The sequence below is a fragment of the Prunus persica genome, chromosome G6 (genome assembly GCF_000346465.2).
Source record: "Prunus persica cultivar Lovell chromosome G6, Prunus_persica_NCBIv2, whole genome shotgun sequence".
NCBI classification, from domain to species: Eukaryota; Viridiplantae; Streptophyta; class Magnoliopsida; order Rosales; family Rosaceae; genus Prunus; species Prunus persica.
Window position 1 is genome coordinate 29,854,188 of NC_034014.1, and position 13,390 is coordinate 29,867,577.

General features: G+C 37.2%; 3 protein-coding genes across 10 annotated transcripts; 2 read left to right on the top strand and 1 right to left on the bottom strand.

Moving 5' to 3' along the window:
* LOC18775013 (RNA-binding protein 42) lies at positions 3,177-6,159 on the top strand. 6 transcript variants are annotated; one of them, XR_002272336.1, is made up of 7 exons: positions 3,190-3,523; positions 3,792-3,969; positions 4,290-4,387; positions 4,489-4,536; positions 4,756-4,868; positions 5,007-5,231; positions 5,472-5,572. XR_002272336.1 is itself a non-coding variant. In XM_007205716.2 (6 exons), exons 1-6 carry the CDS (start codon positions 3,290-3,292, stop codon positions 5,973-5,975), a joined length of 747 nt encoding a protein of 248 aa, XP_007205778.1. In that variant the 5' UTR covers positions 3,177-3,289; the 3' UTR covers positions 5,976-6,159. The 6 variants fall into 6 exon arrangements, 2 of the variants coding, with proteins under 2 accessions (XP_007205778.1, XP_020422849.1); XM_007205716.2 differs by lacking the exons at positions 4,489-4,536; positions 4,756-4,868; positions 5,007-5,231 and adding exons at positions 5,732-5,817; positions 5,922-6,159 and having other exon boundaries at positions 3,177-3,523; positions 5,472-5,568; XR_002272333.1 differs by lacking the exon at positions 4,489-4,536 and having other exon boundaries at positions 3,189-3,523.
* Positions 7,306-10,083, top strand: LOC18772727 (pentatricopeptide repeat-containing protein At1g08610). 3 transcript variants are annotated; one of them, XM_020567376.1, is made up of 3 exons: positions 7,306-7,494; positions 7,729-7,825; positions 7,934-10,083. In XM_020567376.1, the coding sequence occupies exon 3, from the start codon at positions 8,148-8,150 to the stop codon at positions 9,903-9,905; it is 1,758 nt and encodes a 585-aa protein (XP_020422965.1). In that variant the 5' UTR covers positions 7,306-7,494; positions 7,729-7,825; positions 7,934-8,147; the 3' UTR covers positions 9,906-10,083. The 3 variants fall into 3 exon arrangements, with proteins under 3 accessions (XP_020422965.1, XP_020422966.1, XP_007207705.2); XM_020567377.1 differs by having other exon boundaries at positions 7,732-7,825; XM_007207643.2 differs by lacking the exon at positions 7,729-7,825.
* On the bottom strand, positions 10,595-13,157 carry LOC18774594 (pentatricopeptide repeat-containing protein At3g04760, chloroplastic). The gene has a single exon (XM_007205056.2). It carries the CDS (start codon positions 12,829-12,831, stop codon positions 11,074-11,076), a length of 1,758 nt encoding a protein of 585 aa, XP_007205118.2. The 5' UTR covers positions 12,832-13,157; the 3' UTR covers positions 10,595-11,073.

Here is a 13,390-nt window from a genome sequence, read left to right on the forward strand (position 1 = left end):
CAAACCAAACCGCACCGAACCAAACCGGAAAAAAACCGAGTTGACCAAAAAGTCAAAAACCGGTCAAAAACCGAACCGGACCGGTTTGGACCGGTTCCGGATCCGGTTCCATGTCTTCAAAAACCGAACCGGGCCGAACCGAACCGGTGAAACTAAAAAAAATATATAATTTCAATATATATATTTATATTTAATGCTATATTTTTAATTTCACTAAAAAAAACATAATATTTATCCAAGTTCAATGTCAAAATATCTCTATTTTCTCACTTTAATATTTATTTTTTATATGAAATTGAATAATTTGTTAATTTTCAAGTAAAAAAATAATATTTCAGTTGAGAATTGTATTAAAAAGTAATTTAAAAAAATAATTTTTATAATCCGGTTCAAAACCGAACCGAACCGGAACCGGACCGAAACCGGTTCAAACCGAACCGGACAGTTTTTGAATTTTTTTTTATTAAAACCGAACCGAACCAAACCGGATGAATAGTATTGGATCGGTTCTAATTTGAGGCAAAAACCGGTCCAAACCGAACCGTGCCCACCCCTAGAATTGCGTGTTGAAACATGCGAGGTTTTAATCAAAATAACAAATTCGATGGGCGGACTTGAAATAACAAGTTGTTTCGTGGAAGGAATGTAAATGTTATAGTGATTACGGGTCTAAGTAGAAAGAAATTGCATGTAATGGGTATATACTCCTTTTTATACATGTCTTTTCTCATGTGACTTATTATATGAATAAGTCACTCTGTACACGTTTCCGCGTTTGCGAGAGTTTTTTTAATTTAAAATAAAATAAAATTTTTATAATTAAAAAAGATAATAAGTAGTTGTGTTCTATAAAAATATGATTTATTATTTGAATTTTCTTTTAATTTTAATTTTTCTAATATAAAAAAATGTGAATTTACCATATTATTCTTATTTAATTAATAATTTTAATTCTTAATATTTGGATTAACTAAGGACATTTTATGGTATTTTAAATATTTTATCATTCTCTGCTTTTTGCTTTATATATATAGATAAAGAGAACGGAATATACAATATAGTATAGTATAGTTAGGACTTTTTGTTTTTTGTTTTTTTTACTCTAAGAGCACTCTATCTCTTCTTTGACGGACTGGATTGAACATTTAATTCACTTCAATTGAACCAAATGAGGCCTCTTGGTTAGGGGTGGGCATCGGGACCGGAAAACCGGAACACCGAACCGAACCGGTGAAAAAAAACCGAAAAAAAAACCGGTTGACCAAAAAAGTCAACAAACCGGACCGGAACCGGACCGAACCGGTTCCAACCGGTTTCGGTTCTGGTTTTACATCTCTCCGCACCGGACCGGACCGAACCGGTCATATATTTTATATTTATATTTTTATAAAATTTTAAAATCTAATGCCATTTTTTAACTTTTATAATCACTAATTTTCCAAGTTCAACTTCAAAAAATTTCTAAATGTATGAATTGGATTATTTGTTCATTTTTAAGCTAAAAAAATAAGTTATTTATTATAATTTTTTTATTAAAAAAATTTAAAAAAATAATAAATTAATAATCAGGTTCAAAATCGGAACCGGTCAGAACCGGACCGGAACCGATTAGAACCGAATCGGCCGGTTTTTAAAATTTTTTTTGCCTAAACCGGACCAAACTGGACCGGTTAAATAATACCGATTTCGGTTCCGGTTTGAGGTGAGAACCGGACCAAACCGGACCGCGCCCACCCCTACTCTTGGTATTAGTAATAACCTGATATGTGCCTAATATTAGCTTTTTTCCTATCAACAATTGTGAAGGGATTTCAGATTTGAATCTCTTCTAATATTTCACAATCAAGTCTCCTTATTCTAGCTTTGTGGAAAAGAAAGCCTTTAAAGATTTTAATTAGAATTTTGTAATACAAGTGATATTGGGAGAAGGAATAATCGAACCTAGAACCTTGGGTATATAAATAAATGTTTTAAATTACTTAAACTACAAATCCCTTAAAAATTTAAGTAAATCACTTATGGATAGTTAAATTTCACACCTTTGAATTAAATAGGATAAGCAGTTTATTAAACTTTGCAAGACATATGACTTTTATATATAGTTGAAGCCTCCCATACATACCAAATGCCTTCGCAGTTTGCTTGCAGTACCAATAAGCTAGCATGCCCCATGACCTACATAGCCTAAGCCAAGTGCTCCTTAGAGTAAGACAAAAGACATTGCCCATTATGTTAGCCAAAAGGTAATAAATAAATAAATAAAAACTTTTGATATTGTTTTGGGTAAGAGTCTAGAGAACAAATAAAATTGTTTCTTTCTGTTTACGACACATACAATACAAGCATTTGCCGTCCATCCATTGGTGATTGATTGATTGTTGGTTGGCTGGCCACTCCAATGACTTCCTCGGCCAGTCCCGCCCGCTGTCTCTGCATCATCGCTTATACACACAGGGAGATTACTATTGGAAAATTTAACTTTTAAATATTAGCAGATACAGAAGAACAAGCTTACTGCAGTAGGTATGAATGGGCGTAGTGCATTATATATATATATATATGTATATTCACAAAATCAAAATGAAAATGAAAAACACATCAAAATTAAGTGCATTTGGCACATGTGAACCAACTTGGGTGACCTTGCTGCAATTATAAATTAAGTAGGAATCAAATTGCTTTCAATTGTGATAGGAATAAAGGAATCAAATTATATCTATAAACTTTTGTTTCGTTTGGTACAAGGGAACAAATATTTGAATTCTAAAATTTCATCCACCCTTATTACTTTTACAGATTTTAATTTATTTATTTTTCCATTTTAATACAAACGATTTACGAATTTTAATTAATTAATTTTTTCATTTGAATACAAACGATATTGAAAGAAGTTGAATACATAACCACAAGTGCAGAAGTAAGCTCTATTGTCATTGTATGTGCATAATTTTTTGCTGAAAATATAATCCTCTCTCTCTCTCTCTCTCTCTCTCTCTCTCTCTCTCTCTCTCTCATAGTCCTTAAAAATGTTGTTGTTGTTTTGGTTGTTTGGGCCTTCTGTTTTGTTCTTAGATTTGGGCTTCGTACCGATTTATTATGTATGTGCTCTCTTTTTGTTTGGAATAGGTCTTCGATCACTTTTGAATGGGCCCAATTAGCTAGGAAACGAAAGAAATAGCAAAATTCTAGAAGTCTCTGAAATCTCTTTCCTCCTTTTCAATACGATCCCGATTGTACCCGATTCCTGCCCATTCAAAACCCTAGCTTCAGCTTAGTTCCGATATTGGCCATGGCGACCCCACCGTCTTCTTCCACAGCTCCTGCATCGACTTCCTCTCAATTCACATACGCCAACGCTTCGTCGTCATCGTCCTACTTCCCCATGCCCTTTCACCTCCAGCAACCCCAGTATCCCACGCCTTACGCCGCTGCAGCGCCACCAGCCCCGCCCGTCTACCCAGCCCCGGCCCCGGCCCCGGCCCCGACCTCTGGTGTCTACTCTCTCCCTCAGCAGTATCAACAGGTCTGTCTCAAACCCTCATCACGCACATGTCTTTACATGCATGTACTCTTGGATGCATATATGCATATGTTTAGGTTTATTAACCAATGTCTGATCTCCTGAATAATTGAGAATAAATAGAATGGGATTTCTTTCATTGTTTTACTCTTTCGTCAAAAGTAGGATATTTCTGTAACTTGCATAGAGCTACTTATCAATTTTTGCTATTTTAGGGGAAATTGTTTGGATGTTTAGGTTTCATGTCTATAATTTGTTGTGAAATGAACAGGCTCAGCAGTTATTTCAAAGGGATGCACAGACGATTACACCTGAAGCTCTTGAGAGTGTGAAAGCTGCCCTGGCAAACAGTGAAATCGAGCACAAAGCTGAAGCTAAGAAGAAAGCCATCCCCCGTAAAGCTGCTGGGCAGTCTTGGGAGGACCCAACTCTTGCAGAATGGCCAGAAAGTATGCATGCTTTCACTATTAAACTTTCCCGCATACACGAACATTAACATTCAATACCATGATTGCGTCCCATTTCAATTTTTTCTGTTTATTCCTACAATGCCAGTTTTGATGTTGCCCTTCTGGATACTTAGTCAACTGATAGAACAGATATGTGATACCTTGTTAAAAGCCTCACTCTTCATGGGGTTTGGTTTTCATGATAGTTTTTTTGGGTGTTTTAACATGTTGTTCATTCGCAACATTAGCGTGTTCACGATTCGTCTTCTGTTTGGTGCATCTTTATGCCTTACAATTCTGTTGGGTTTTGGCTTTGGCAGATGATTATCGCCTATTTTGTGGTGATCTTGGTAATGAGGTGAATGATGATGTCCTTTCAAAAGCATTTTCACGATTTCCTTCCTTTAACATGGCCAGAGTAAGCATCTTCCTCAGATACCTTTTCTCTTTCTTCCTTTGAAGTTATTTTCTTGATTGAAATTGTTTGCTTGGTGTAAACATTTTACATTTCCTCTTCAGATTTATATTTCAAGAGAACAGAGCACTTAATGTTTTATTTATTCTAAGGTAGGTTTCATCTACTGTTTACATTTTAGTTAGATATGTGTGACCTTATGAATAGTTTTCATGATGCATTTTTGCATTTCTCTGAGTTCATGTACTTCTAACATTTAACCGTAAGAGGTGTACTGACAACCGACATGAAATTATGTGATTTTCAAGCGCTTGCTGTCTAACTGTGAGATCTCAAAGTTAGTTTAAATCAGGTTTGACCATTTAATATAGGTTGGACTGCTGGAATCAACATTTGGAGCTTGATTTGGTTGAATTTGACCTGACTCTCATGGGCTAGCTTGAGTTATTGCTTGTTGGGTCGATTTGAACAAGTTTGGAGTCAGGTTAGTGAACCGATTGAGCTTCCGAGCGGGTTCTTTCTAAGAAATTTGAAATTTTGCTTATGTCCTTTAGCATAAAAATATTTAACAAATGTTAGACAGTTGAGTTTAGAACCATTTAACACTGGATTTCCTTGCCAGTCAACCTTCAAAATCATACAAGAGTTGGCTCCATTCAATTTTGCGTTATGGCCCTAAAAAACCATGTCTGATGTCTTGGAACTAAAATTAAAATTTGAAACACATCTAAAGTCTTTCCGTTGCTGCATCAAGGCTTGTTTCCAGTTGAGAGAACCTGAGTGGTGGGGCAAGGGGGGTGTAGAGGAATATGGGAGTTGGGCCAATGGGTATCCAAGCTAGAGCATGGTACGAAATTGAAATTATACTTTGTTTTTTATCTTTAGTCTTGTGTATCTTATGCTTTGCTTCTTGTTGTCATTGTGTGTGATATTTATGTTGAGTGCCTGGATCGCAGTTATAATCTTTTGCTGATTGTGCATTTTCTATGTACTTTTGATTCATCTACTTTTTCTCATAGAATTTATGATTTTTTACTGTGATTGAAAACTAAGAACTTGTATATGTCTACTTTATCACCATGTCTAGGTTGTTAGAGATAAGAGGACTGGCAAAACCAAGGGCTTTGGATTTGTTAGCTTTGCCAACCCTTCTGACCTGGCCGGAGCACTCAAGGAAATGAATGGTAAGAATAATATGCCATACCATTTCTGTTTATGCTCTCGTTTGGGTATTTAAATTGCTGATTTTGTGTAGGGAAGTAGGTTGTAATCATATTGAGTGTTGTTGATATTGTTTGACTTTGATTGATATGATAACTGTCATAATGTAATTGGCACAAATTCCAGGTAAATATGTGGGAAATCGACCAATCAAACTTCGCAAAAGTAACTGGAGGGAGAGGATAGATTATGACGCACTAGACAGACAAAAGGTATCATTTCCACTTGTGTCGTGTAGTTTCAAATTTCCCGCTTGCCATACTGTAGTCTGTACTTACCTTTTGTGTATCTGTTCCATTCTATGGTTTTGTGGTAGAACTACAGTCAGAAGAAACCAAAGCTTTCGAAGAAGAGTATTTTGCACAAGTGAGCCAGAGATTTGTAGAAGACATGGTGAATATGATCTTTATTTCTCAATTCCAACTCGACTCTTGGTGTGAATCAAGTTAATGTAGGGATATGTGAAGATGTTTAATGATGATAATTTTGAGGAACGAACGATAAAGGAATTTATAAAAAGTGACACCTTATTATCTTTTGATTTTGAGGTTGCATCGGGTCATGGTCCCGTCTGGATGTGATGTGAGTCAACAATGGAATATCTGATTTATTAACTTACCTTACAATGCAAAGTTTTCTTAACTAGAAAATGGCATGCATAAAATGTATGACTTAACAAAAAGGTTAAACAGAATATCCCTTTTTCCCCCTTCCCTCATTTTTTACAGATGTAGAGTAGGAGTACATATGATTTGATATGTCACATTGTCCTCAAGAACCCTGGAACATCAATGAGGACGCTGTTAAGATTTTTTCTGAATACTTGATACTTCTTCCGATCAAGAGTAGATGAAAGCTGATTTTAGACATTGCAATGCATTTGTCAGCCTTGATTTTAAGGTTGCATTTGTCTGCCTCTCTTATCAGCTCGCTGCCTAATCTCTGCATCCACAAAACTCATTGCTTCAGACAAAAATTTACAGACATTCATTTTAAGAAGAAGCAAAAATAGAAAAATCTAAGAAATGGGGAGTGATAATATATTTAGTTGAACCGAACTACGTGCAGGCAAGACATCTAATTTGACTACTGCCATATATCATTCAGTTCAGTACAACATCAGAAATTTTGAGGAGTGTGCTACCCATATTGGGAAATGAGATTATGAATTAATCATGGTGATTAGTACCTCAGAGAAAAAGATTACATCACCAGAAGAGGGAGAGAGACAGACAGAGAATGAGTTCCGTTTCAGTATATTTAGGTTTTAGTAATAAAAAAAACTTTCATTTTTGAAAAAAGTCAAAATTTTTTCAAAAAAGACATAAAAACTTCTCAATTTTCAAACCAAAAACATGCAAATGTAAAGGATTCCTTAGAAAATCCAAAAATAAATAAGGGTGATTTTGTTTATTTTAGCTTCTTTAAAAAAATTTCTCTCTCCTTTGACTTTTTTTAAAGTCTCTCATTTATTTACAAGAAGCTTGTTTCAGAGACTGAGTAAACGCGAGAAGAGGGAGAGACAGAGGGTGTAAACTAAATAATGTGATTTTTCACAGGTTCTCTATTTTTTAAGTTAAATGTGGCTGTTTTGAAATTGTTCAATTCGTTTGGCCCTGACATGGTAATTTATTTGTTTCTGTGGGAGGAATGTCTAATTTTATTAACTTCAGTGGAGATTAATGTAATTCATTGACCTCTGATTGCAATTTGACAACCCTAGTCCCTAGTTATTAACGTCTGCCTTTTCGATTTTATCAGCAACAGCAACTCAACAGAGCGCTCTTTTCATTAGCAAGAAACGGAAAGAAAAAACAAGAAAAAACAGAGCTTTCTTTCTCCTCTCACTACTCACGGAAGGACAGACAGACCTAAATCCCAACCTCACAGTACGCTCCTTTATCTATCTATATATGTATGTATACTTTTATTTGGTCTTGTATGTGCTGCAGTGTGATGAAACGGTAAAAGCTGAAGTTCAAATGGTTCTGAATTCTGATTATGTGAAAATGGCCCAAATGGATTGTTGAAATGATTGAAAGAAGATATTGGCTTTTTGAATTTTGGTGAATAATGGAAATTTGTTTGAGAATTATCTAATGAATTGACAACTGAGTTCACAGTAGCTGGCTGGCTGGGCACGTGGTCGGTTGAGACTTTGAACTTGCTTTATATAGGAATAGGAGCGAAAACAAAATCTTCTTTCGCTTTTTCTTTTTGGTGAGCTGAAATATGGTTTTCTGTAATTATGTTTGGTTAATTCCTTTGCCTCCTTTTCATGTTTGAAATTTGCTGGTACTGATATTATTGGTTTGAACCTTTTCACAGTTGTAGTTCTCAATCTGAAGCAGAAGAGTCAAGAAAGCCGGGTAATTGTTTTGCTTATTTCGGAGTCTATTAAAAGTTAATAAACTTTGGGCATTCCCCATTTTGTGAGAATCTCATTTCTTTGGATTTAGAGAAGAGCGGTAGTTGGATTACAAGATATACTTCCTATTGGTCTTTTTATCTTGTTTGACTTCATTTGTTCAAGCGGAAGGAGATGATGGGGTATACAGTCACCCAACATAATTTTACAGTTGATGTTCGTACTTTGCATGGGTGTACAAAGCAAGTTAGCCCTTGTTCTGGCATTGGACCTTTCTCAATATCAAAGTTTTTGAACAAGTATAATCATGAAGCTCAATATGGTTTACAGTGGAAAGGAGATGTTAATTCCAAAAGAAATGTGTGTGTTTTACAGCGTAAGGGTTTCCAAAGAAGTGTTTGTATTGATAGAGTCGATGAAGTTAACGTAGATGAATGGAGCATTGATAATGATGAGATGGGTATTGAGAAAAAATCTGGAGAGGAAATAAATAAAAAGAAGACTCGTACTTCTTTTATATTGAATGTAGAAGGGCGCTTTGTTGGAAATTCTGAGGAAACCAATAATGATATTCTTCGAAAATTTTGCAGCCGTGGGAGGTTAATCGATGCATCAAGGTTAATTGAGGTCATGGCACGTCAAAACCAAATTCCATACTTCCCTTCTTGCACAAACTTAATCCGGGGCCTTGTCAAAATAGATCGATTAGATAAAGCTGCGAAAATTCTGAAGATCATGATCATGTCTGGGGGCGTTCCAGATATTATAACTTATAACATGATGGTTGGAGGTCTCTGTAAGAGAGGACAGCTAAGGTCTGCAATTGATCTTGTGGAAGACATGAGCTTGACTGGTTGCCCTCCGGATGTGATTACTTACAATGCAATTATACGCTGCATGTTTACTTTTGGGAATTTTGATCAGGCAATTGCCTTTTGGAAGGACCAACTGAGAAAGGGATGCCCTCCTTATATAGTCACCTATACAGTTCTCATTGAGCTAGTCTGCAAACACTGTGGAACCATGCGGGCTGTGGAAGTTTTGGATGATATGGTGGTAGAGGGATGTTATCCTGATATTATCACCTACAATTCTCTGATTAATTTTACTTGCAGGCACAATATGCTTGAAGATACTGCTTTGATTATACATAATCTTCTATCTCATGGGTTGAAGCCAAATGCTATCACTTACAACACTATTCTCCATTCTCTTTGTAGCCGTGGGTGCTGGGATGAAGTTGATGAAATCTTCACAATAATGAACGAAACTTCTGAATCCCCTACAGTTGTTACTTACAATATTTTGATCAATGGTTTATGTAAATTTGGGCTTTTAGATCGTGCCATCAACTTCTTTACTCAAATGATTTCTCAAAATTGTTCGCCTGACATTATAACTTATAACACACTCCTGGGAGCTCTTTGTAGGGAGGGAATGATTGATCAGGGCCTCGAATTACTTCATCTTTTATGTGGCACCAGTCGATCTCCTGGTTTGATCACTTACAATACTGTGATTGATGGATTGGCTAAACAGGGTTGTATGGAGAAAGCAATGGGATTGTATGGTCAAATGGTAGAAAATGGAATCATTCCTGATGAAATTACCCATCGTTCTTTGGTTGGTGGGTTTTGCGGGGTGAATCTAGTTGAGGAAGCTGTTCTGATATTGAAGGAGATGCAGAAGAGAGGCCATCCGGTCCGTAATATTTCTTACAAATTTGTGATCCATGGATTATGTAGAAACAAGAGAGTTGATGTTGCAATACAAGTTCTAGAAATGATGATATCAAATCGATGCATGCCAGATGGGGCAATTTATTCAACTATAATTGAAGGTGTAGCTGCTGCTGGTATGACAAAAGAGGCTGATGAGTTGCATCAGAAGCTGATCGAATGGAACATTTTAAGTGAAGAGGTCATGTGTTAAAATAGATAGGGTTTATGCAAAATTTTGACTCACTTTGTTACTTCTTATGGGCATCTAGACTGCCATTTCTTTGTTGAAGTTGTATAGAATCTGCAATTTCATAAGGTGGTTCTCTTATAATGTTTTACCAGAAATTAATTCTGTTTGATAATTTCTATCATGGTTTTCTGTCTCCGAATCTCATCTGTCGACACTTATGAATAGTCAATATCTTATGTCTTTTTCTTGCTGGAAGTTCTGGAGGGAAAGGTCTGCCTTTATCTACATCAACTAAAAACACGAGTTTTTCAAATTGAACTAATTTATATGGCTATGCTAAATGCTATGGTTAAAAGTTTATTTTACGTGGACTTGGTGGTGCTGTTCCTATTTTGGCAAGATAGGGGATATTTAAAATTTAGACACTCTTCCTTGCAGAAAGTGAATTATCTGTTTGTTGTTTGCCATTTGATTATGATCCGTTGCTTCTCGTTGTTCCAGAGCTTATTATGATATCTATTTAATAGCTAGATTTTAGGCGCCGCTAAATGTCATGAGACTGATGGAATTACAACTGGTTCTTTAGCCATTCAAGATTTGCTCCCGGAGATAAAAGAGGGGGAGGGAAACTGTATCTTCTCTCTTATATTTTAGGGTCCTCTTGTTTTCATTTTTTGGTTCACAAGACAAGCCCCAAAAACTTCCAGTGAATGTTAGGAAGGAAAAACAAACTAGATACTATAAAAGGAGAAAAACATGTCTCTAGAGCAAATGTTTGCATTAGTAAATAAAATTGAAAAGGTTTAAAAAACAAACTAAAGTTTGCTATGTTCTTCTGTGCTGTGTTGCAAAGCAAAAGATCAACCCTCCAGGTATTGCCAAATCTGCCCTGCAATGCAATTTGCTCATTGTTGAGTGGGCACAACCTCGAACTTCGTCTGGAACCTAAAATGGTCTTTTAATCCAGCTGCATATGTTTGTTTCATTTGTAGTCCATCGCTGAATTACCTGCTACAACTCATTCCTTTTCCTTTATAAGGATGCCGCACTTGTAATCTGAACCCTTTGCACATTCAGGATCTACTCTCAGTTAACATGGAATGATTTCAGGGCACCATGCAAAACTAGCAAGAACACATTCAGAAAAGTCCATGAGAGACTGAAAATGCACTGAAATATATACCAAAAGCTAGTTCTTAATCTCAGACAGGGTAAGCTCTTTGAAAACATCAAGCATGGGAAAGGTTCTATTCAAACGTTTGAACGAATCTTCAGAAATAGCCCTTAAACTAAAAACCGAGTTGGCAAGCTCCATAGCTTCAGCTCGCCATCCTGCAAAACCAATTCCTTCAATCAATAAAATGTAGGTGGTTTCGTTCGGGCGACATCCCTTTTCAACCATTTCCGTGAGCACTTGAATGGCATCTACAACTCGACGTGTTTTGCACAATCCAAGAAGAATAATGTTATAACTGATAACTGTCGGCTGAAAACCGCCAGTTTCCATGTCTACCAACAACCCAATAGCCTCATCTACCATCCCATCTCTGCACAAACATGATATGAGTGAATTGTAAGTAATCTCGTCAGGTTTAATTCCCTTGCCTACCATCTCTGATACCATTCCCAGAGCTCTTACTCTGTCTCCACAATTCCACAGTGCACTGAACATGGTGTTGTAGGAACTCACATTTGGAGGGCATCCCACTTCACCTAGGTTCTCAAAGATTTGCAAAGCCTGATCAGCTTTTCCACTCTTACACAAAGCAGCCAAGATTGTATTGTAGTTAACAATGTCTGGCAAGCAACCATCAGATATCATGTAATCCAGGAACTCTATTGCTAAATCTAATCTCCCCTCCTTGCAGAAAGCAGAAACCAAAGGATCATAACTATAAGCATCTGGAGTTAACCCTTTTTTCTTCATAATCTTCAACACGTTTACCGCATCCTCAACTTTGCCATCGCGGCACAGCGTGCTAATCAAAATGCTGTAAGTCACAACATTAGGCTCACAACCTCTTGAACACATATTAGTCACTAGCTTCTCCCCTTCTTCCCATTTACCACGATTCAAAAGTGCTCGTAACAAAATGTTATACGAGATTACATTCGGTGGGCAGCCCTTGGAATCTAAGCTCCTAACAAACTGAAAAGCTCTATCCAGCATCCCTTCTCTGCACATTCCTCTAATAACTGCATTGTAAGTATACATGTCAGGTTTAAGCCCTCTTGATAGCATCTCATCTAAAAGCTTCATGGCTTCATCAATTCCACCATCAACAATGGTTGCTTCTATCAAGATTGTGTAGGTAATCACAGTTGGCCTGCAATTGTCCTTCACCAACTGATCCATGACCTTCAAAGCTAACCCAAGCTTGCCCCTACTACAAAGACTCCCTATCATTATATTGTAGGTCACAACATCAGGTGAAAATCCCTGACTTCTCATTCTATCAAGCACTTTGTTTGCTGATTCAATCCGATTTGCCTTGCAGAACCCGCTAATCAATGCATTGTATGAAAACAAATCAGGTTCACCATATTTTTCCAAGATTTGCATAACCCGGATGGCCTTTTCGATATTTCTCGAATTGAAGAACCCTTTAATGAGCTTTGTGCAAAGAATGACATCAGGTTTGTAGCCCTTGTTCACCATAAGCTCAAGAAAGTAAAGTGACTCGTTGAACTGGCCTGCTTTGCAAGACCTGCTAAGGACCTTGATCAAATGGGTCTCTTTGATATCATAGTTTGGCAAATGGGTTGGTTTTGTTTCAGCAGAAACCATTACCTTTGTTAGGTTTCTGGAGCTGTTTCTACCATTTGATGAAATACACACTCTGCAGCTCACAGCAGCGTTGGTGTGAGGTGAATGGGAAGTGAGTTTCAGCAGGGCGGTGGTTGCGTGGAGGTTCTGAGGCAAGAACTTGGTGGAAACTATTGTCATTGATGGTGTTTCTGCGCTCAAGTCATGGACAATCGTTTTGCATAAAACTTGGAAAGATGGAGAGAGTGGCTGTAAATGTGCAGGGAGCAAGCAAGGTGACCAAACCAAATTGGAAGTTGGCAGTTGAGAAGGTGATGTTGCTGGTTGGAGTTCTTACCTCATATATATCACAAACAAGGGTTCCAATCGATTGGATTTCAGGACAAGTGTTATGGATAAGATAAGGAATCACCTCGTACGTTGCAACTTGCAAGGTTTGGGTATTGGGCCTGGACACAACTACTTGAACTCCCGAAACTTGGGTCCGGTTCTAGTAGCAAAGTTGTTCGCCCATGGCCCAAGCAGAAGGTGAGCTAAAAATGCTAAGACAGTGGGCCACACCCAAGTGGGTAATTTGCTAATTTTCACCGTTGATTGAGTGATTTCAACATTGCGAGCTCCTCATACATCAATTGCTTGGAGTCGCCCACGAGCACACTTGCGACTCCAGCACACGTGCGACTCCCATAAGCACTGGCTTCAACAGGAGAGTACTTCATTTGCAATTTCGCTCTTATAA